This window comes from Tympanuchus pallidicinctus, unplaced genomic scaffold (genome assembly GCF_026119805.1).
Source record: "Tympanuchus pallidicinctus isolate F22 unplaced genomic scaffold, pur_lepc_1.0 scaffold5, whole genome shotgun sequence".
Classification (NCBI taxonomy): domain Eukaryota; kingdom Metazoa; phylum Chordata; class Aves; order Galliformes; family Phasianidae; genus Tympanuchus; species Tympanuchus pallidicinctus.
Genome location: NW_026294769.1, coordinates 13,103,701 through 13,127,928, shown reverse-complemented (window position 1 = coordinate 13,127,928; position 24,228 = coordinate 13,103,701). Strand labels below are relative to the sequence as shown.

The following is a 24,228-nucleotide window of genomic DNA, read 5'->3' as shown; positions in this document are numbered from 1 at the left end:
CTTGGAAACATCCCCCCGTTGATTTATAATTTGATTTTGAAAGTAAGTAATGATCGTATGGTCTCTAGGAGAGGTGAGGCTGCATCTCCATCAGTAGGAGAGAAGGGAAGTGCTGCTTTCACTAGCAGTGAAGTATTAAATGAGCTCAGTTGTAAAGCCTCTCCCTTAAAGATCAACTTGCTGATACCAAGAGTGCGCTGTGTAAATAAATAGTGGAATTTACTGTATAGAGTTGAGGAGAAAGAGAGCTCATTCTCATTGAAAGCAGATGCCAGAGCCAAACCATTTCTCTTATTTTTAAATTCTTCCATCTTTAACTGGAACTGAAAACAGTCTTTTGCTAACATGGGTTGAAAAGTGCTAATAAATCTTACGCTTTCTGACAGTAAGATTAAAAAGAGAAATCAAAACGCCAAAGGAGATGCTTAATGTAAAAGCTGCAGCCTTTTTATGGTGTAGTTTTGACTCCAGGTGGCGATTAAAAGAGAACTGGAGCCCCTCAGACTCGCTTAGGCAACTAAAGATCAGCTGTTTCAAAGTTACTGCTGTAACCCAAAAGTGGATGCTGAAATAACAGAAATTGCTCTGCAGTAATAGAACTGTTTGTTCAGAGAACTATACAGCTTATTTATATGTTTGGTTTTAATATGTCTGAAAGCAAAGCAACTTTTTTGTTCATTTAGCAAAGATGCTGGAAAAGGCAAGAAAGATTTGAGGAAGGAGGTCTCTGTCTGCTCAGACATTGAGAATAAATGAAGGAAGGAAGAGGGAAAGCTTTTAAATGCTGATATATGGGAGTTGTTCATTAGTGTAAATATTGAGATCGAATAAGCATTTAAAATGCAGAGTAGATGGTGAAAGGCATCTATGACTGACTTCTGTTTAATAAATAGTTAACGGTAGCTACTGTATTTTGCAGTACCTGAAGAGTGTGCATTAGTTACCTGGTTAACTGTGCCTGCATAAATCACATCTGTGTGCATTGTGGGTTAGGGTGGCTTGTGTATCCACAGTTAAACTTAATTTCAGTGAAAGCACAGTGTCTGTTATTCTTCATTTCCATGGAGACAGTTGTTGCAATGGTCATGTTACTGTTCTCATAGCCAAAATGTTTAGAGACCATTTGGGGGAAAAAAAAAAAAAAAAAAAGAGGGAAAAATTACATAACGAAGGCACTTAAAGAGTTAAAGAAACAAAAAATTCCAAAAATCAGAACTAAGCTGTTGCCAAGAAAGGGATAAAATCCTGTTCTTTGTCAATGTAAGTTAATTTGCTCTGTCAGCTGCTTTCAGCCATGAATTACTGGAAGGAGGCTGGGGTAGTTGCCATTCAGTGTGCCCCTTGTAGCGTAGGGAAGCGCTACTGAGTTTTGAGAGGTGCTTCGCTGTAAGGTAAACTGATGGTGAGTTGATCGCACCAGGGTATCACCGAGGTGGAACCTCTTGAACCAGCCAGAGACAGTGGAGCATGTTTTGGTTTGTTGGCTGTTAACCATAGGCTCATATCTGGCCTCCCACTCTTGGTTTGTTTTTCATTAGAAAATCTCACTGATTGAACTTAGCGTGTCTGTTGTTGGTAATTTGTCACTAAAAGTTAAAAATTGTCTCCAATGGCATGTGCACACAGATGTTGTGTGGCTGGCATTTAGGAGAAGGGCGTTGTCTTGGAACTGAGTTATCTCTTGCAGCTGTGCTGCAATATGACTTCTGGATGAATTTGATTGAAAACCTGTATTGCCTTTAGCATGCTGCTGTGGGTCAAACCTGATTCATTTATTTATTTATTTCAAATCTTCATGCCTAGGACTTTTAATAAGTTTTAGGTTTTAGTCTTTGTTGGAATAGTCACACAGACTCCTTCACTGAGGGTCTGCCTCTTCCGTGTCATAAAGCAGAGTAGAGGTGAATGCTCATTCATTCACTGTGTTCTGCTTTTCTGCCTAATTGCTTGTTCTCTGCCTCTGCCAGTGCATTCTTAGCTTTTGCATTGAAGTCTGATTCAGCAAATGCAGTTAAAAGCTGCTCTGTTCAAGCTTTGTTGGGATTTATGAATTTATGAATGGGAATTCAAAGGTTTTCTTAGCTGGTTATGGATAGGGAATCAGAGAATGTTTTTTGTTGAATTTGAGGCAGAAGTATCTCACACATATGAGGTATATTTAAGGAGAACGCACTATTGAAACTTTCTGCAGGTTTTCATACTTATTTCATCTCTACTGCGCATCAGCTATCTCCTGCAGCCTTTTATGGTTTCTGCTTTTTTCTTTTCATCATTTTCAAGCTAAAATTCTTCAAGATTTAATTATAGAATTCTCTCTCTCACGTCATTAATCTGATAAGCAGATTTATACCTGCTTTTTACAAGTAACATAACCGAAGTAGTGGTACTTAATTTTTTACTGCAGAACCATTTTATGGCTTCAGTAAAATGAGTTTTGATAAAATTTCATGTGACGAGTTTTAAAGTCATGACTTCTGTGAACGAAAGCTACTGGGGAGAGGCGTTTTTTTTTGTTTGTTTTTTTGTCCTTCCTAATGACAGTCTTTGATATAAAGCCCCGTTATTTCTTTGAGCTGGAGCACAGAAACTGGCAAGTTGTGCTGCGGTGGACTGAGTGGTGCTCTGCTGGCTCTGTGTCCCCTAAAGCACCACTGGTGCTACTTCTGGTCCTGTGTATTTAGACTCTGATCTTTCCCTAGTAGTTCCAGAGCAGGTGCTTGGATTCTGCTGGATAACCTCCTTCAGGGTTTCTGTCAAGCAAAGGGTGTCTTCCCTCTCACGTTCAGACCATACTGATGTCAGGCCAAAGGCATGTGTGGCCTTATCTCCTTTCACTTAGCACCGACTTTGCACTCCTCTTGCATGCAGGCTGAAGTCCTGTGCTCAATCCTTCTTTAAGAAGCCTACATTTCAGAATTGGAACCTGACATCAAGCTCCTTGCTACAGCAGCTAGAGGTGTGTGTGCACAATTACAGCTGTACTGTGTGTATGTGTACATACCTGTGTGTCTTTTTCTTACAGATATGGACGTTGGTAGTTGGTTACCTGTTGATGGTTTCATTCAAGTGGAATATAAGCACCGAGCGTTACCTGAAAGCAGTCTCTGTCCCTGTGTGGATCATGCTGCTCTTTCACTTAGGTGAGTAACAAATTATTTTTCTATTGTGTCCGTATGTAAAATACATTTAATAGTAGTACTAGAAGCAAGAAAGCCCATCTGTGTCAGCAGTCATTAAGCAAGTCTGTATCAAAAGTAGCAAATAAATTTATCGGTAGTCTGTGTAATCTGTGATGCAAATACAAGATTATAATAGAATATGACTGTAGTAATTGTTTTACATGTTTAAGAATGTCAGATTACATTATCATATGAGTTTATGGGGACAGTGTTGAGCAAATAATAAAAGACTATAATGATGAAGGATTTCAGAACGTATTCGTGATTTACTTTGCTTTAGCAGCAAGTTTCAGGGATTGTGATGAACACATAGACATGCTTTGCTGAGGTTTGTAGCTGCAGATAGCAATTTTGCATTAGCTTATGTTTTGTAGTCTTGTATTTTCTGGAAATGCTAGATGAAAAGTTGAAACCCAAGAAGGCACTGCTTGATAACCACTCTAGAGATCTAAAATAGATCCATTTCTTTTTAGGAAGGGGGATTTGGTTTGCCTCTGATTTCTGAAATGTTTTTACTTCATGTATGTCTTAATGTAATTTTAGATGTATCAGCATAGTTTAGAGTCACAGCATGGTAACAGCTTGGCTTATTAATAGAGAAACTTGCTCACCTGTTTTTCTTATTCCTCCATGGGAATGCAAGAATCATGTTTTATTTGTTTTAACAGTCATTGTTTTATGACAGTTTCTGCCTAGTTTTTTCTTCGTTAGTGGGGTGCTTACCTTGGTTTTCCTAAATGTAGTGATTATTAATAGTCTCATTTTTGTTGTTTAAAAATACCGTCTTTTTCAGCTTCTGTGGCAGGCTGCTGGAGAATTCCTGTGTTCCTGGTTATAGTTGTTCTGATGACTGTAGGCATGTTGCATGACCAGCAGAATGGAAAGGAATCTTCTGGTAAGAAATGAATCTATCTATTTGAAGTTGAGAACAGGGATTATATTACTGTAAATTCAATATCATGTCGATTGGAAGAATTAACTGGAAGATTTTAGCACATTTATAACAAGGTGGTTTATGTGGGCGGAAGTGAATCTTCAGTTTTTTACAGAAAATCTTTGAAATGGATAGTTTCCTTTTCATAGCAAAGTAGTGACTCGTTATCAAGCTCCATCCCCCTTAACTACAGCTGAGAATATATTTCTATAATTTAACACTAGAGAATCCTATATAAAGCCTCAAGCATAAAGAAAGCCCAGGAAAAAGGGAATCAAAGGCTAATCTTGAAGGAAAGGATCAGTGTGGGTTTAATAGCTCTTGTAATACTGTGTGTGAGAGAAATTGAGACAACTCCATCCAGCAAGTTTCTCCTATCTAATTGTTTCTGGTTAATGTGTGTTTTATGGTTTGTGTTTAGACTTCGAGAAAAAATAACTTTCTCCTGTTGCAAATCAATTTTGGATATAAAGAAATGTCATCTGTTCCTATCCAGTAATAGTTGTATGGCTGCTTTAGGAAACTTCTTTCCTGTTTTGCTGTTACTGCTTTCCTGAACGTCATCATCATCTTGGTTAGTAAAACTATCTGCTGTAGAGATTTTTAGATTAGCTGAACTGTCAGCAACTGCAAATGACTTCATCAGTAGCAGCTCTCTAGCAAGGGAAGTGTAAATAACTGCTTTTGTGTTTTGCCTCCAGTTGTAGTACTAAAATTAATAGCATTCATTCGTGTTTGATAACATTGACTATAGATAAGACATATTAAAAACTAACAGTATCTGTTAGTATAATTTGTGTTATTTGACAGCTTCAGTGGATATCAAGAAACACATAAAGCCTCTTAAGACTTGAGTTTTTTGTTTGTTTTTCTTTTTTCTTAAATTACATATGCATATATTTTACAGGGGCAGAGCTTCCTGGTCAGATGATTTCCATTGCTGCGTCAACAATTGCCATGGCAATTTCCGTGACAGAAGATGAATTCAGTAGTGAACGTTCCTCACAACCCTCAGGTGACTGAATTCTCTGTAAGAAGACATTTAAATTTGCTCTGACAGCATGAAATTAGGGGGAATAAAGAACGAATTTCAAAGTGGGCCCTCTGTTTTTCATTTGTATCAAAATAGCACATTTGTACTTTATCAAAGTGATTTATCTGTTTTGAAAAAAATGCTAAGAAGGCGATATATAAAAAACAGCTTTCAAGTTATAGTATGTGGCTGTCTGTGCATCTTGAAAACCTAACCAGCAAATTTTATTTTCAGAATGAGGACATTTTTTCCTTGCCTTTATTATTTTATTTACTTTGTTTACTCTTCTCTTTGATTTGTTGTCTGTTACAAGGTATAACTGGAGCAGGTACAGGCAGAGAAGAATAAAATTTCTGTACATCACAGTGACAAAAAGACTTCACTGTCTTTTTCAGCTGGCATGATGAATGTCTTTCCTTTAGTGAGTTTACTTGAGGATGTAGCTTGAGTCATGACATTTCACTTGCAACAACAGAAGTCTATAAGAAATGGCTTCAAAATGTTGCAAAGAGGATGTTCAGATATCCATCACTGGTTTTGAGCTTTACCATCATTTTTCTGAGTACGCCTTTATGGAATGGCGTGGGATACTTGAAAAATAAGCTATTATGGAGACCTGACAACCGAAAGGTTTCATCAATTTCCTGTGAAACAGGTTATTCAACTTGACAGAATATAAGCTTCTAAAGCATCAGCTTGAAATTGGTTGTGTCTGAGTGGTCTACTTGAACACAGGATGTTCTTTATATCCTCTGTAATGAGGGAATTGTGAAGAGGAGGAAACATAGTGAGTGTGCAAGAGAGAATCCTTTGAGCGTGTTATGTTAAGAATGTCTAAAGAGTGCCTTTTGTGAAGCTAAGAAGTTACTTCAGCAGATGGGTAGAAAACAGTTGATGTAGAGCAATCTCTCAGAAATCTGTTGTTGAAACAAACACCCTTCCAAATTTTAAATATGTCAGTGTAAACTGTACTTGAAAACAAACTTGTTTTTTAAATATGAAAATGACTGTGGACAATTTACTCTTTTCTCATCTTTATTTCTACATTTTACAAGACTATTATGAAAATAAGCACAGAACACCATGGACATATCCTGAAATTTCAGAATGGAGCATTGTGTGGCAGCCTTCTTTTATTACTCTTTCTTACATTTAATTTTGGAAGTGGGTGGTGTTTTTTTGCCTGGATTTTGAACATACAGTTAAGAGTCAGTCTCCCATAGATCTATAGTGTAAATGGTTGTGGTTTTCTTTATTGTTTTTTTTTTCTTTTTTAACTTACGCGTTAGTTTTAATTTCTTTTCCTCTTCAAGACAACTTCTTTTCTGTTTTCAAATTGTTAAGTTCCCTCTTAGCTGGAAGCAAACTACAACGGTTTCACAAAGGTGTCTTTTTTATTTTTATTTTTTATTTTTTTCCTTTGTTTTGTTCTGTTTTTTGTTATTGAGGCAGTTAGCCAGTTTTGTATTTTTTGGCTTGTGAATGCTGCTGTTCTTTCCCTTCACAATAGAAAAAGGACAAATACAGAGTTTCCTATCTTCTCATCTACAAAGACATTATGGACTGCGTTTAATAAGGTTTTATAGAACCTGAAGACACTCTTTAAGATTCTCATTTTGTTTGTGCATTTTGTTTAAAGGAGTTTCTTTTAAAGGAGTCCTTGAAAAGATTAATACAAAAATTTCTGTTTTCCTGAGGTTTCCAGAGTTTTGTGGTTATTTGCTAAAGTACATCTAGCTTGAATTAATGTGTGGCAATAAGAGGCCTCTTAGAGGCTGTAGCATCTCTTTTCTGTTCCTCCCTGTACTGTCTGACATGGTGATGCGTGATTTGGGAAAGCCTATGCAGCCCTGTTCTAGCTTTTCAAGTCACAGATTGGTGTGAAAGCTGTTCCTGTCATCTAGTGAAATTACAAAGAAATAAAAATAGCAACAACACAAAATCATCAACTGGATAAGCTGGCCGTAGGGAGCAATATTCTGTTCTGCGGTGGAGCTTAATGTGATAACTTCCACTTCTTTGCTTTTGTTTGTTTTAGGTGCCACAGAAGGTGATCCACCTCCACAAGCTTCGTCATCTTTCTCCTCTGCGTCCTCTTCTGGGAACAGACAAAGACCTGAGATTGGTTCTTTTCTTAAAAAAAAGAAGACTAGTGATGTTTACTTCGTTACACTTGTGTGGGCAATTGTTATTGTCCAGATCTGGCTAAATTTATGGATTGTGCAGCTATTGCCAGTGCCTTTTGCAGGTAGTAATAAAATTACTGTGCGTGTTTTTTTAAATGATGACTTTGGATAGCTGTAGACTTTGTGTAAAGTGAAGTAAAAGAAAAGGTCTGTAGGCTTATACAGCTTTTTAAAATTTAAAGCTTTTAAATGACTTTCTATTTTCAGGTGTTCAGAGTTCAAAAACATCAATGTTATCTATGAACTGTAGTTTCTAATAGGATTAATGTGGGCTGTCTGTTACCGTGTAGTGGACAGCTGTCATGGTAAAATTGCTTTGTCTGTTGACTGTTGTTACTATGTACGTTACCTGGAACAATTTAGTGCCACACCTGAGATTGTAGGAATGCTTTTGGTTTGGAGTACTTTTGTTTTCTTCCTTTTGATGTCTTCTCTTTAATGTTTCTGTATGTATTCACAGAAAATATTTTTGCTGTTATTCACTGTTGAAGTACAACTCATACATCTATTTTAATTTCCATTAAAAATATGTTGCTAAATTCTGCGAACAAATCACAAGATAAATTTGATTCTAATTCTAGCTCTCAGGCTAGTTGGCTTTGTCACTTCACGTCTGTGCATCTGTTCTGTTACATATCAAGAAGAATGGAATATTTGATAGATGTCTGAGGAAGTGATTTATAAGCTGAATGCCACTCCAGTAGCCTTTCTTGGAGGGTAGATAGGGAAGATAGGAACTCTAGAAATAAGTCTGGCCTGTTGTAAATCTGAATTGTCCTTTCCCCAACTGTAAACAAAGTGAGTTCCCTGATTTCTTTTGGCTTTTCTCTAAACATTAACTATCAGCATTTTCAATGCATCTAATACTATTTACCCCTTTTCCATGTTTTGTGGGTGGGTCCAGCAAGCAGCAAAAGTACCACAAAGCTGCTTACTCTTTCCCTGTGCTCCAGTGTAGGCTTATCCATAGGCTGTGTTGCCCACACTGAGGCATGTAGGCTAGCACCGCTGTCCCTCTGGTGCGCCTGCTCTCTAATGGGGCGCTTCTGCTCCTCTGCCCTTCTTGTTCCTTCCTCCTCTCTGTTCATTTCCTCCCTGTTCTCTTCTATGTTCCTTCCTCCTCTCCTCCAGCATTTTCTGCTCTTTCTTAAAAACGCTTTCATGGAGGCAGCACATGTGGCTCAGCTGTGGTCTGCTCTAGGCCTGTTGAGGAGCTGTCTAGAACCACCTCGTACTCTTCCCTGGACTCTTTCTGTGGAGGCCACTCTGATACCTGGTACACAAAGACAGTATAGACTCTGCAGTTTCCTAAAAATCTCAAGGGTGGTGTAATAGTTGGAAATAACTGCTTGTGTGGGAGGGGAAAATGGGCACAATAATTTCGCAGTTAGGCAGACAACGGTGGTTGGTTGTAAGCTTGATCCAGACAAATTTAGATGAGAGTGCGAATCTGTAATTGAAATGGATGAATAGTGCTGTTGCCAGTCCCTAAGGTTAAATCAGCTACCTGAGCAATAAACTCAAGCCAAAATAGAAATTAATTTTGAGAATGTTTTGTGACCTGCTGTCTTATGAGAAACACTGGGCAGTAAGTGCTTTTTCTTAGCCGTAGACAATGAATGTAACTCTATCACCACAAAAATGTTATGAGAAGGCAGTATAATGATGAACAGAGCTGAAATTATACCAGTGGATCACATCAAGTGTGAGAAAGCAGATGGGAATAAACCCAGTTTAATAAAAGAGAAGTGGTATTAAAAATACGTAGTAGTGGAAAATAGCAGGGCATATAAAGCAAGTTTTCTTGCAACTTTCCAAGTTTAAGGCTGATAAATATACTTAAATTCAGAGACCTGGAGAAGATTGCTTCTAGCATGTTTAAAAGCAAACGTCATCAACAACAAATCTTGAAGTTCGAAGGGGTTACTTTTGATAGCATAACTCACACTAGTAGAAAGGATGCATGTGAAACAGCATTTAGATTATTAGTAATATCTTGCAACCATTAATGTTTTTCCTTGAAATAATTTTTCATTCAGTGGAATGAGATGCTCTTAAAATTGCTTGATGTAGAGGGCAGAAAGTAATTATTCCACAAAATGAAAAGGTGAAAGGATGACTTTTGAATTCAAAAGCTAAGCAATAAACCAAATTGTGGAACACTCTGTAGCATTTGCTCAGTGATATCAGCCTGGTATTGTCTTGCCTTAAGGTCTTTCATTTGCTTGCTTGTTCTGTCAAATATATATTTCACTTTTTCTCTTGACTCTTCATCCTACTGTAATTTCAGCTGTGTGATTGACTGTTAGACTTGTTGATATCCCATTTGCAGAAAGTGTGCAGTCAGTTACTTTAGAAGATACTGTTCAAATGTTTGTATTTAAATGACAGCAAAAGTTTAGAACGCCGTTTCAAATGTGTCACTTGCTTCTTGAAAATGCAAACTTTCCCTGGTTTGCCATCAGTGTATTTACCATCAGTGGCATTCTGTCATACAAAGCTTCAACCTACAAGTTAAGTGCTGTAGGTTGGCACTTGCGCTTTTCTCCTGTTTGTTCACCTGATGATCTCTGTAAGAAAGCTTACTAGATTATTTAATTTAAGAGGCTAAATCCTGTATTTGCCACATGATGGTGCCAGAGGCAAGCAAACCAAATCTCAGTGAATTGTTGAGTGAGCTCTTCATATATCTGAATTGCTTTAAAGTAATAGGCTTTTGTGGAACCTTGATAAATGCCCCGTGGGTGTTAGAAGTTTGCCTTTGGGGCCACGGATGTCATTTTGGATATCTCCAAGTAGAAATGTAAGGAGTGTTTTGCGTGACGGGAGGATTGTTGTAGTATGGAAGTGTGGCAGTAAGCAATGCATCTAATTTGGAGAAAGAAAATCTTTTTAAAAACTGTGTTTGAATCTAGTGATGGGGAGTTCAGTATCAAATATTGCAGTAAATATGATATATAGGATCATATTATGTTTTTAGCGACTTATATGTTCTCACTGATACTCCAGTAAAATCAGTTGTATTACAGAGGTTGAATAAAAAAAAATGTGACAAAAAAAAATCAGGATATTAAAGGCCCATTAGCTTCTGAGGAAAGTTTTGTATGTAAAGTTTTGTAAGTTTTGTATGTTTTGTATGTTTGTATGTATGTTTTGTATTCTTTCTTTGCTTTCACATTCTTTATCGTGATTTTTTTACTAGTTTTTGAGTAAATACTCAGTAAGCAAGGAGAACAGAGATGTCTTAGAAAAAAACGTATGTGGAAGTTTTTGGGCAGTATCTTATTGGAAGTAAACAGATACCTGTGTGGTTTTTTTCCTTAACTGTAATGCTAGACTTCTAATGTTGTTAAGTACAGTGGATCCACGTTAGAAATATCGGAGAAAAGCGATCTGTGATAGGAAAACTCTTCTTTTCAAAAGGAAAGGGAAGAGTTGTTCATCGAGTGGGTCCAGAGGAGTGTCATGAAAATGATCAGAGGGGTGGAGCACGTCTCCTACAAGGGCAAGCTGAGGGAGCTGGGGCTCTTCAGCCTGGAGTAGGCTCTGAGTGGGCTTTATAGTGGCCTTCCAGTACTTGAAGGGGGCCTGCAAGAAAGCTGGAGAGGGATTTTTTAGAATAGCAGGCAGCGACAGAGCAAGGGGAAATGATTTTGAAGTGGCAGAGGGTAGATATTAGGAGAAAATACTGTGAGGGTGGTGAGGCACTGGAGCAGGTTGCCCGGAGCAGCTGTGGATGCCCCTTCCTTGGAAGCATTGAAAGCCAGGCTGGATGGTGCTGTGAGCAACCTGGCCTAGTGGGAGGTGCCCTAGGGGGCTGGAACTAGATGATCTTAAAGGTCCCTTCCAACCCAAACCATTCTGTGACCTATTTCTTTTATCTGGTTTTGAGGAGCAGTGTAGATTTTTTCTGAAGCTTTTTGTGATGATCTTCAAACCAAGATACAGAGCTGATCTCAAGATAATGTTTTAAATGTTTAAAAGCAAAAATCATCAGTAGTTGTATTTCAGTTGAAGGTTTGTATACTCACTTTGTGATCTATTGTCAGTCTCTTGATAGAAGAGGTAGTTTTAGCAGAAGAGAAGGCCTGGAACTCAAGGAATGAGTGAAGAACTTCTCTTACATTAAATCTTTTAATAAGTTCTAAGCGTGATATCTGTGCTGTGTATGTGAATGTATGATAAACCCACTGTACTGGAATCACAGATTGGCACCTGCTTATCTTAGGCCTTGCTGAAATCTTAGATGCCTAAGTATGCAGTGCATGGGCACTTCTGTTCTTGTGCAGTTTGAATTCAGTGTAGATAAGTGTGTCTGTTAAGTGAATGAGGAGATTAGTAGTAAAATCACTTCAAAATTCTCAAGGTGGTTTCTAATGCAGAATAAAACCTTTTCTTTCTTTTTCGACGGTCTTCCATAGTCGCATAGTTTTGTGGTGCTCCTCTGAAAATCACTAATCCTTTTATTTCCTTCGTGTGGTTGCAGCTTGGGCACTTAAAAAACTCGTGGTTCATTTTGGAGTTCTGAGTTTCATGGCAAAACGTTGCAAAAGTTGGTGGCAACTTGTTGAAAACTTTGTGAAAGAACGTCAGGAAGCTCTTGCACCGCGTCCCATCAGAGGGCTTGGAAGAGTCATGCTGAAGCTTGACAGTAAGGTATTTCTGCTTACTTTCTTAAGCAACTGAAAAATCTGTTTTGTTCTATGTTAACTGTTTGCTAAGGCGCTTTAACTCCAAAATGAACATCTGTCACAAATAGAAATGTCTGTAGTGTAAAAGTATATTTGTCTTACAGTGTAGTTTAGACCTTGTCTCTTCTATCACCATTCACACTGAAGTACACATTTAACTTTTGTTCAGTGTACGCAGAGCCTGACAGAAGTCACTTATGAAAGTTGAGTTAGCTTTAGAAGATTCCTTATCTGAGTCCTGCAAACTTCTTAAGTTCAGTCTCCTTATCTGGTTGCAAAGATTTTGAAGTTAAACTTACTGAGCTTGGAAGTGAAAGATGCAGTGTTTCTTCTTCCGTTGTGCAGACTGAAGGGTCTGAGTTAGCTTGAATGTATTTGTTTATACTAACCACATGGACAAGAAGTTGTTGAACATGGTGGTATGGTAAAGAATGGAGGCTTTCTTTTGTAGGAGAAGCAATATGATAGATAAAATACTTGGGAAGACCTGTGGAATAAGACTTCTGGGATCCTCTCAGTTCCCTTCATCCCCTTCAAAATGCATCCCCACGTGCATTGCAAATGGCAAAGTCAAAAAGCTCAAAAAACTTATGAAGACTCCTCCTTTCAGAATTACAAGTTTTCACTTAACCTGATGAATTATTTTGTTTGCAAGTTTTGCTAGTTTTTAAGAATTTTAAGTACTTTCTGTGACAGTTGTGTTGAATTATTCTTGCTTTAGAAAAAGCTGTTAGGTCAGAATTTCAGTAACATAAGGTCTGCACCCTGTAAGTAAATTTGTCAAAGCATTTACATCTGGACCGATATCTGCAGATAATACCTCTGAATTCCTACAAGAAAAGGAGACATTTGAGCCCAGATCTAATGGATAAATGGATGCCAGTAGGTCAACGAAAGAGTTAATGGGTGTAGGAAATAAATAGTAGTTCCATGGAGTTGAGGAATAAATAGAAAAAGGAAAGCCTTTTCAGAATGCAGCTATGAACAAGTTGAAGGGGTTTTCAGAAGACAGTGGGAAAATGTAACATGTTAAAGAGGAAAAAAGTTTACAGTGTACGAAGATTTTTACTAAAAGCCTTTACTTTGAAAGTAAGAAGGCTGTCTAGACAGAATAGTACTGTATTGTCAGAATAGTAATGTATTGTCTTTCCTGTGTTGTTGAGTTTAGTGTTTTCATATCACAGATCTACATGATAAAGGATGTTTCCTAATTCTGTTAAGCCTTTTTTTCCTTGAAAAAGGTAGGGTTTTTGTCCTAATGTGCACCAGAACTTCCCACTCTTCAGCTTAAATGTCTGAAGGTCAGTTTATACTCATATTGTTCTTGTCTAAGCAAATGAACAGTTTGGACAAAATACACTACTTCATCTTCCCTCCCTTGTTTTTTAGCTAACGGTCATACTTTTGTGTCTGTGCTGTACGTTAAAACAATCCAAGCTCTTTTAGCCATTAAAAGAAATGCATTTGATATTCTGCATGATTGTATTGTCCTTGTTTGTGCCTATTGTGATTCACTTGTCTCAGGAGTGACTGGAGTTATGTGTGGGCTTCCAGTATTTGTCACACTAATGCTTTCGTAATCTTTAAGTTCTGCTGGATATGCTTGTTCTGTGCCACATGGGATCAAGAATGCATCCTGTCTCCAAGAATTTGGGCAGCAATGCCAGTAGAGTTAGATCTATTTCTTAACTAAAATAAAGTTGTTTGTTTGTTTGTTTTAAAAAGACAGCCTGTTCTTGTTCATTGCTCATCAGCTCCTGGTTATCTTATTGGCAACGCAGACAAAATATGAATTGAAGATCTTATCAGAGATAAGTTGGGCATTGTTTTTTATTTTCATTCTAAACAATAGGTCAGGATGTGCCCATACATGCAGATCTGGTTTAAATATGGACTATAGAAACAGTATTATTACTGTATTCATTAGTCTCTAGTTATAGATTTGGCCCCTGGAGCTGATGAACTCAGTGATTCAAATGTAGGGGTTTGCTGGAGAAAGGAGGAGGAGAAAAAGTTTCTGTTGTCATCTGTTTATTCACCTTGCAACTCAGTAGAATCGTGCATGTTCTCATTAACAGTCAAGAACTAATAGTTTGCTTCAGTCTGATAAAATTGAAAAAAGAAAAACACCTTTGTCTTTTAGCACGGTGACTGTAGTTTTGCTTCATTGAATTCTCTGGGTAGTTAGGCAGCATAATCAGAGGATCTGCACTCACTTCTCTATTTTTGGTATACTGTTGCATGCATCCTTTCTGATAGACCAGCAAATCACATGATTATTGCACAGGGCTTCTAGATAGAGCATGCTAGAATTTTATAACTGGAGGACTACAGTAAGGTGTTTGGACTTTGAATAAAGTTGAGGTTTGCTTCCCCAGGTACGAACTGTAGCATACAGTTAAAGCAAGAAGAAGCCAGACAGAATCTCTACCAGTGCATTTGTTATTCTAGAAATTAGTTTCATAGACATATAAGGTATTGTATAAATGGTTTTCCAGTAATTAACTGGAAAAGTTACTGTAGCCTGATTTGTTTTGAATGACCAGAATGTTAATTTTAAGCTTAATAACCTATTCTTAAATGTATGTTTATCCTACTTATAGAACTACTGAAATATAGATATTGGTAAGATAATAGGCAAGTAGAGCCCCCCAGATTTTCTCTTAAGAATTGTTTTATTAATTAACATTTATTTTTAGCATGCAATATGTCCTTGTTAATGTATTGATCAACTAATTACAGGAGGCATACATATTGTAAACAAAACAAAATATTCTGCTAAAAGCTCTGGCTGAGACTGGAGCTCTAACCTTTGCTATAAATTATGCTGTAGGTGAAGAAGGAAAATAGAAAGAAATTGTACATTATCAGTATGAAGCTTTTGAAGCTTTGCTGTCCCTTTTTCCACTACTGTTCTGCTTTCTTTGAGCATACTAAAGCCATACAACTACAGAGGAAAACAACTGGGTGCTTGGTGATGTCTTTTATTTTCAGATTTCCTGGTGTTCATATTTCCTTGTAAATCTTGCTTCTGATAAAAAATTAGTTAACATTGAGTGTTGTTTTCTGTTGTTTGTTGGTTTGTTTTTTTTTTTTTTAAATTAGGAATGTTTTGTTTTCATTGGGAGTTAATGCAAGTTCAGGCAGTTGTTGAAAACTCACTCTGGATTAATTAATAGTTTAATAACCTTTCTTGTGTTCAAGGAGGAGCAAACCTAACTTATTTTATCTTAACTTCTCACACAGATGAGTAATAGCCTTAAAGCTTTTCACTTTGTTGTTATGCTGCTGATTACTAATAGCAAGAGTTAAGAGTATAGTCCGATTGAAACTAGACCTTAAGTGAGTGTACTTGAGTGCTTTGTGAGAGTATTAGTAAAAGATAAAAAATAATTAAAACAGCACAGCTGTACAGGAGAGGAAATGGTCTGTTAAGAAATGAAGAGCCTTTTGTGCAACTGATGGAATTAAATGAAGGCCGTACGTTGATTTCATCTACAGTTTGTTTTTGTGTGTATGTCAGATTTCTTTCCACTGAGACATTGAATGTGAACGTTGTAATAAAACAAATGTGGAACTAAAAAAATATTTCAAAACATCGCTATTATTTCTGGTGTTATAACAAATGAAACTGCCTGGGTGGGAATATAAACGTTATCATTAAGTATCTCATGTTAAATTTTGGTGTTTCAGTAACATGTTCTTCTTGGAGTGCAAATCCTATTCTGAAATCTGAAATATTAACACTCGGAATAATTACCAGGTTATGCTGATTGCTCTGTTAATATCATTGTTTGTTTTTACTTGTTATATCTCCCTTTGTTTAAAAAAAAAAAAATGCATGCTGAATGCAAGAATATGTTTTACTGTTAAAGTTCTTATGCTCTTTTCTTCCTTTTACAAGTTGATTTTGTGTCTGAAACAATTTCATTCTCATTCTGTGGGTGACTGCCTGCCTCTCATTGCTTTACCCTCCCTCTATTACTGTATTTTTCAATAATTTTCCACTGTGTTCTTGTCTTTTTTTCCCTTTTCTTCCATCTCCCTCTGCCACTGACAAGCTGTGGCACTGGCTTAATAAGAAGGTAAATAAACAGCAAAATTGTGATTCCAACTAATCAGTTCTGCGGTTTTGGGGAGGTTTTTTGCAGCATGAACACTCCTTAACATGCTTTGCTTCTTAGTTTCTCTCCCAAGTGTTAATTTTCCAGCTTTTGACATAAGCTACGGAAGGTCATATAATTATACCTGATCTCTTGTCTTCTACTAAAGTAAACGCATATAGTTACACATTTTGTACAACAGAATATTGCGTTAGCTTTTCAACTGGTAGTTTGATTTAGTAGCACTTGTATTTCAAAATGGTTGATCTACTCCTACTCCTGACTTGTATGCTTGACAAAATGAGTTAATTCCCTGACTAGACATCTGTTCTCTGCTCAGGGAAAGCATTAGTTACATGAATTAATGTGGGAGTGGTGAGGGTTAGGGCTTGAAGTGCAGTCTTGAAGCTAGGAAAATAGATGCTTGCACACAATGCATTGCCTGGTTTTGGTCTGTGCTATTAATGTTTCCCTTTGAAGTGCCAAACTGGCCTGTATATTCAGTGATAGTGTAGCACAAGTGAAATGAGAGTACCTGCTGAATCCAGTGACACTCTGAAGAAAACTGATTGCTAGTTAGAGGGAAAAAAAACCAACACACAAAAACAACAAAAATGTTGGTATAGTTAAAATATTAGTGTGTGTTTGGCTTATAAAAGTATGTCATGTGTTATATATAAAATTTACTCCTCGGTAGATGTGGTTCCTCTTGATCAGTCCCAGTGGACTATTGCTCTTTGGGGAACCATCAACCCAAGAAAAATTGAAACTGAATCAGTCTGTGTTTGGCCTCAGGTGTGACTGAAATCTGGGAAACTCAGTGTGGTGATATGTCTGAGACCTGGGCAGTGTCATTGTCGGATGTGTACGTGAAGAACTCTAGAGTTATGGCAAGGAAAATTTAGAATGTGATAAAACATGAAAACTAGGTAACTGAGAGAGAGGAAAAAGATTAAGTACTGTGTGTGGAAATGAGTTACGCTCTCAGCAGTAACTTCTGTCCTTACTTATCACTTGAGTACTACTGGGCTAATCAGAGCGCTTTCTAGGTTTATAAACGCTTTTAATTTTTGATCAACCACTTACCAATTCTATTTAGTAACAACTGAAGAAGAAACCGTAGAACCTGAAATACCTTTGTTGAAAGTGATAATGAAAACAAATAGAGCAGAATAGTAGATCATGTAGGCCATGAAGGGCACTTAGACAACCCTCCACAAGGTTCTTTTAAACCATTGAAGGTAGTTAGATAGCTGACATCTTCTGGATGACAAATGAGGAGTGATGCTGCAAGTAGTGTGTAGGTTGAGCAGTTACAATGAATTCAGTATGTTTAATCACAAGTATTTAATCATTGAGCTAGGACTGAGCTAGGAGGGTTTCTGTGGTTGTAAACAAGAGGGTAGAGTTGCTTGTTTTATGCTTCAGTTATAACTGCCCACTAAAAGGGCAAATTTCAAATTTTCTTTTGCCTTTTAATATAATTTGGCTGTTTTCAAGCTGTACTTTTACTTCCTGTTTTTGCAGTGTTTCTTCGCTCTAGGTGGTTTGTGATCAATAAACACATTGTACCGTAACCCTTCATAAAAATTTGGATAAGTGATTGGTTTGTTTGCATGCTTGAGGTGAGCTGCTAAGTTCAGTGAATCACCAGTAAAAGCTCAGTTTTCACTACTCGTGTCTCTGAATTTTACTTGCTTTTTTTGAAAACTCAGTCATATGGATTTTTATTTTTATTTTTTAAATATTGATATGCTGTAAGAATAATTTACTTGCTATTACTTTGAACTCTGAGTTTTTGGTGTTTTTTATATTAGAAAAGTGAATTATTGGTCAAAAACCTACAGATACAGCTTCTTAGAAGAGGATTATGTAGTTCTCAGGAGATGATTTTGAAACTAATGTTTGACTTCATATTTTTATAGGATGAGATCTTTGTAGTCTTGTAGTGTTGCATATAATGTTGACTTCTGTGCATGATGAGCAAGTAATGATAGCATTATAGTCAAGGTAAAGAAAAAAGCAAAACAAGAAGATACAAGAAATATATCAGGTTCTTGAGGGTTGTTTTGTTTTTTTTCCTCTTAATTTAAAAAAAAATGCTCTACCAGAGGGCAAAGAATGGAGGAGACTTACGACATAGAACAGCTGCAGTCACTTGAAAAGTTACTTCCTCTGGGCCTTTCTCTTTTTTGCTACTCTGCAGGGAATTATGTTTGGGAATGCTAACATAAGTTACCGATCATCCACTGACAGTCGCACAAATGACAGAGTCTGAAGTGATGACTGTCTGGGGCTGCTGGTGATAAACCTTAGCTTTTTTTCTTCCTGTTCCAAGAGCTGTCGAAGAGCTGCTTGAATTTTTCTTTAGCAGACAAGAATGATGTATAATTGTGTTTAATGTGCAGATACCACCCAAAGTGGAGAATAGGTAGGGTTAGCATGATTGGTTCTGTGACATTGTACATGGCAGGAATCTTTAGGATTACTAAATACTGTAGTTGTTGGAGGGACATAACTATGAATGGGCTCATCTAGATTGTTCTCCAGTGTTAACTTAGCTATTCATATGATTCATTTCCGCATAGTGTGAGTTGTGTTACAGTTATAATCTTCCCTTATTCTCACCGGATGATATTAATAAGATGATATCGAATATTAATTGAACTAAAGGAAAATGTTATCAAGTCTGCTGTCTGAAAAGGTTTGGGGAAAAAAAGAATCCTGATAGGTGGTGAAATAGTGTTTAGAAAGAAATCACCCTTGTTGGTAATTTCATGTAAGTTAATGAAAGTGGAACGGATGTCCAGGTATGCGTCACTGTGTGTGAAGTGCAGTTCATAAAATGGTTTAAAAAAATGTTCTGATGGCTGTGCAGTTTGAGGACACTAAAATATGAATTCATAAATTATGGATCTTACTGCGTAACTTGTCTAGATAGTGTGATTCCTGATTGGTAAATGTGATCAGAAGTCTTCTTGCGCTCACTGTAATGGGGTTTGTATCATGATATGAAAATTGTAAGCAGGGCATACTTGAAGATATTTGAGAGGCATTTTAAAAGAGTACAACTTGGCTTAGAAACTTACTTCTACCTTGAGATATATTCTAAAAAAAATCTTTTTAAAGTTGATGCCTTTTCTTTTAAAACCTTGAAAATTTAAGATAGCTTTTTGCAGTCAGTCTATCACAACTTTTTAACCTCTCAGTTTGGTTTTAAAAGTGTGACCTTCTGTAGCTTAGGAGCCTGGCTTTGCTTACCGTTGCATAATTTTGGATGTTGTGGCAGCATCAGCTTCTTGTTGTTAACTGATTTTTAGATGAAGAAGCTCAGAACTGAATTTAGAACTTCATGATCTCTGGCTGATGACTAGTGTTTAGTCAGTATGTTTGTATTTGTGTGTGTGTCTGTGATTTACAGAAGAGATGTAAAGGGATGGCCTGATTCAGTGGTAAGTACAAGCACGCAGGAATTTAGCATTCTAACTTACATGCAGTACTAAGCTAGTACCAATGAATTATTTAACGTGAGTGTGCCAGGGTGAGCGCTTCCTACTGAAGTGTTGCAGGTAAATGTAGAGGAAGGGAGGGAAGCTTAATAGCAAGCAAATTAAAGGAGGCAGAATAAATATAACCTTAAGATAATGTTGTGCATCTGCTTTTATTATGAGTATACTGAATCCAATTTGGATCTCTACTCTGATTTGTTTGTAACAGTTGTGTAATGTTGATCTTCTTAAGGCTGTGAGAGATGTGATTGAGGTACCCGTAGGCATGCTGCACTTGGCTTCCGTGTAGATTGCATAGGCTACCTGCCCAAGAAATAAACACAAAGTGGGCTTGCATGCCTGAGGTTGCTGTCTATGCTAGTGCAGCATCAGCATGGCCATTACTTTGCTAACTAGATTAAAAGTAATTGAGGCTTCACGCATGTTGCAGCTGCACTTCAAAGGCATTATAATTCCAACCTGCAGCGAGAAGCATCAAGTAAAGATCCTTGCTGGTGATGTTCAGAGGGTCCTCATCCTGATTTTTTTAGAGCTTTTTCTTCTTCCAGTAGTCGCTATGGTGGTAAAACACGTAGAAAGTCCAGCCTATGCTGCTGGATGAGATTCTTCCTGTTGGGTATTCTCACACAGCTAGAGATGTTAGCAGTGAGACAGGTTCGAGTTCTAGATGAGACTAAGTAATGAGTTGATTTTGTCTCTAACTTAGAAAGTAAATAAGAATTATTTTTTACTTTGACTAAGGAATAGCAAGGGAAGCTTTATTGTCTTTTTCTATAACTTCAGTTTAAAACGCATGCCATAAATTTTCCCTTCCTGGCCACTGATTGTTTTCAGGGATAGTTTTTGATTCTCACCTTCGAAACAGGGGCTTTCATTTTTGCTTCTCTTGCTTGATTCATGTGAAATGTGGAAGGGCACAGCAAATCCTGTTTTCTGTCTTGTTTCCAAAGAGTTAACAGCCCCAAGTAGAAATTAGTCAGAATTTTTTTGAAAGTTGCGCTATTGCTACAGGCACGTAACCTCTCCCCCCAGCATATGGTATTTCTGATGGCAGAGATATTTCAGCAAAGGGGGGAAAATGTTAAAAATATCCAAGGCGTAAGGTTTTGCAGATTCCTTCCAGTTCTACAGAATTCCTTTCTGCAGGTCATGTAGATCTTGCCGTAGAAACTTGCTGGCTCAGCATTAGTTCCTGTTTGCTTTCTTCCAGCTTTTTTTCAGTATTTTTAACAGCAGTTCTAAAATGCTGAATGTAATCCTTATCGTGATTCAGATCAAACAAGGAATTGGTTGTAAAAACTTTAAGCTTTTTTATTTTTCCTCTCAAAGCTTTATGTGTATTAACTGCTTAAATGTTACAGGATGAGCTTCTGTTCCTTTTCAAGCAGGAGATATAGCTTCTGTGTTAAGAAATTCAGACATACAGCAGTCCATAGTAGTTACTGGTTGTTGATTTCCTATGTAGGAGTGGGGTAAATAGTGAGGGAAGAAGTGGTTTACAAATGTAAACCATTGGTAAGCTCAGTAGTTTGGGAAGAACTCTATGCAAAGAGTTATCATCCTAATCTCTGGATACGTAACTTATACTCACTTGGAAATACTTTCTTCTCCTGCATATTGTCATTAACTTTGGTTCTCTTAAAGCTCAGATTTTACAATTGTATTTTTTTATGCCAGATGGAATAAAAATAAAATTTGGTACTTGAACTATATATAAAAGCTAGAAAAATGTGCTTGGTCACACTTGCATGAGCTTTCTCAACTTTTTGTGTGGATAGTCAATTGATGTATGAGAAAGCTTAGCTTGCACTGTGAATAGTCATGTAGTTCGGCAGTTCTCATGTTTTGAATGACATCAGCAAATTTTTTCTAATCTGAAGTGGTATCATTGTTACCCGTAGACATGTACAGAATGTGCCTTTCCATAAACCAACAGAATAACAAACATGCTTGTTCCATATATAAGTAGTTTTATCTGATTCATATATAATACTGAGAATCTTTCCAGTTTGAAATTTGATGAAAATATTCAGCACAGAATAATTGACTAGAAATTTAGTGATTTATAAAGCCTTCAGCTTAAGTTCAGAAGGTGATAAGCAGCTTTAAATGTTTGGTTATTTGCAGAAATATCTCAGTAGTCATTTGGATAGCTACTAGCTATTCAGGTTCCAAAGTCATGGTCATACTTAACAGCATGCCTTGTTAACTTCTGTGCAAATAGTACCCGTAAGTTTCCAAGTTGGTGAAGGACAGGAAACAAAGTCAGTTTCTACGTTGGTAGTTGAAGTGAATGCAGCCTCTTTAGGTTGGCTAAGTATATGTTGAATTATTATTTGCATTGCAGAGAGCTTGCTGTGTCTTGTGGTAATGTGTAAATGTCGTTTGCAAAACCACATGTCATACCATGGCCTTAATCATCCTAACATTGCTTGTTAATTGTCCATCTCAGAGCTTGAGCATTAATGCTGTTTGATTAGAGCCTAATTTTGCATTCCAGTTATAAGTAAAGATAACAGTGCTGCCAGATAGCATCTAACGTTGCTTTCATTGGAGATTAGTTTATATGCCATGATTTTTTTCTTTTTTTTTTTTCTGCACAGATGATCGTGTGGTTGGAGAAAATGCTAGATAAAATAATCAGCATTTTCATAATATTTTTGCTAGTGATAGGAACCCTTCTCCTAGCCCTGCTCCTTACTGCAAAGGTACGGTGCGCTGAAGAACACTGTCACAGAGCTCATGTTTAAAAGCTGAATGAAAGTTACTGATGTTTATGCAAAATTGTGTAGCTTAAAGAACCTTTTGAAGTATTGAGGAACGAAATGTTCTGTAGTCAAATTTATTACCATTCCAAGATTTCTGAGGAGATATGCACATGTATTTATTTATATATTTATATGTAACAAAACCAATCTGTAGACATTTGGAGATTTGAAATTCATTCTAGAAGTGCAGTTGTTAGCTTATGTATTAAAGTAACAGTTTTGTTTTGCATCTGGTTACAGCTTTCATGGCAGTCGTAGAGTTGCTTAGAATTTTATTTTGTTGTTTTTTTTTTTTTAATTTACTTTGCATCAAAACCGTATTTGTAAAATGCTTAAGGTGTGTTTGTTTGTGTGATTGTCTGTAATAACCCCATAGTATCCCATTCGAAGTTAAAATGTGCTGAGATTCAGATGCTCATTGCAATTCATTTTTGAATTGTGGTTGATTTTCTTTTTTTTCACCAGAAGAGGTCACCCATATTTTCTGTTTTGTTCTGTTTTGCTTTTTCCTTTTATTTTCCTCCCCTTTTTTTTTTATGGAGCTGTATTCTTACTTGGCGCAATCAGTGGAGGCTGGATGGTTTGCCTGAATAGAGCTGTGAAACAAATATCAGATTGATTCTGATGTCAGTCTCATTTCTCCAAAATGTAAACTTGCATAATATTGAGTGCTTAAAATTGAAGGCTTTAAAAGCTGTGCAAATATTCCAGCCTAAAGCTTTTTCACAGTCAGAAAAGAAACATTAAGATATTTATATATGATGTCTTTTATTTTGTTATTGAAGAATTAATTTGGTGAGGCACTTAGTGTGGTTAATCATATTAGAACTGAGCATTCATTAATTTTTATGGTTCTTTGATCCATACCTTGGAAAGTCCTATCTGAAACTTAAATGTTTCGTATTTTAGTACTTCTCTGACAGCACAGCTGTAGTTAGATATTATTTTGCTATAATATCCCCAGGTATTATTTTTCTAGTTGATGAGATGAGATTTAAATTTCCATTTGCCATTGTTAATTAAACAGTGCGTGACCAAAACTGTCAGAACAGACTGTCATTTATTACATTGATTTCTTTTCTGAGTTAATGCTACTTCATGGCTCACAGTGGGTCTTCTGAGTTTTAGGAATTACTCTTTCAATCTGTCAAAAACGGGCTACTAGCCCATCCCCACCCAGTCCAAAAAAAATAAAAAGACTCTCAAAGTAGGTAGAGTTCGAGTTTGCATTACATGACATTTCTTCTCTCTGTGTTTAATTTAGGTACATCAAGAGAGTGTTCACATGATTCAAGTCACGAGCAGCTTGATCAATGAGACAGTAGCCAGTCACCCAGAATGGGCAAAGTAAGAATGCTGAAGTTAAGCGAATAGTATAGGGTGGATGAACAAGCTTCCAGGTGCTCTTACAGATAGTTTGGTTGTTCTGTTGTTTGTTTCTTTTTTGGGGGGAGGGTTTTTTCCTTTTTCCTTTTTCCTTTTTCCTTTTTCCTTTTTCCTTTTTCCTTTTTCCTTTTTCCTTTTTCCTTTTTCCTTTTTCCTTTTTCCTTTTTCCTTTTTCCTTTTTCCTTTTTCCTTTTTCCTTTTTCCTTTTTCCTTTTTCCTTTTTCCTTTTTCCTTTTTCCTTTTTCCTTTTTCCTTTTTTTGTTGTTTTTTTGTTTTTAGCTTAATTCTGTAGGTGAACAGAAATGGGAGTGACTGTTGCAGGCAGATGTAAAAGCTGAAGTGTCAGGAAGTAGTAATGTATATCCATTATTCTGCAGGAGAGGCATGTGGTATCTCATCTGAGAACTGTTTCAGCTTTGGTGGAGAAGAACTGCTGAAT

General features: G+C 36.8%; 1 protein-coding gene across 3 annotated transcripts in view; it reads left to right on the top strand.

Annotated features, from left to right (window-relative positions):
- Positions 1-24,228, top strand: part of TMEM245 (transmembrane protein 245) — a 73,899-nt gene that overhangs the window by 5,606 nt on the left and 44,065 nt on the right. For 2 of the 3 annotated variants that reach the window (XM_052704236.1, XM_052704238.1), the window contains exons 2-9: positions 3,023-3,140; positions 3,973-4,074; positions 5,021-5,128; positions 7,185-7,394; positions 11,819-11,988; positions 16,085-16,108; positions 22,239-22,343; positions 23,668-23,750. In XM_052704236.1, the coding sequence (XP_052560196.1) occupies positions 3,023-3,140; positions 3,973-4,074; positions 5,021-5,128; positions 7,185-7,394; positions 11,819-11,988; positions 16,085-16,108; positions 22,239-22,343; positions 23,668-23,750 (920 nt within the window). The remainder of the gene's footprint in view (positions 1-3,022; positions 3,141-3,972; positions 4,075-5,020; positions 5,129-7,184; positions 7,395-11,818; positions 11,989-16,084; positions 16,109-22,238; positions 22,344-23,667; positions 23,751-24,228) is intronic. The other variant, XM_052704237.1, reaches the window with a different exon arrangement.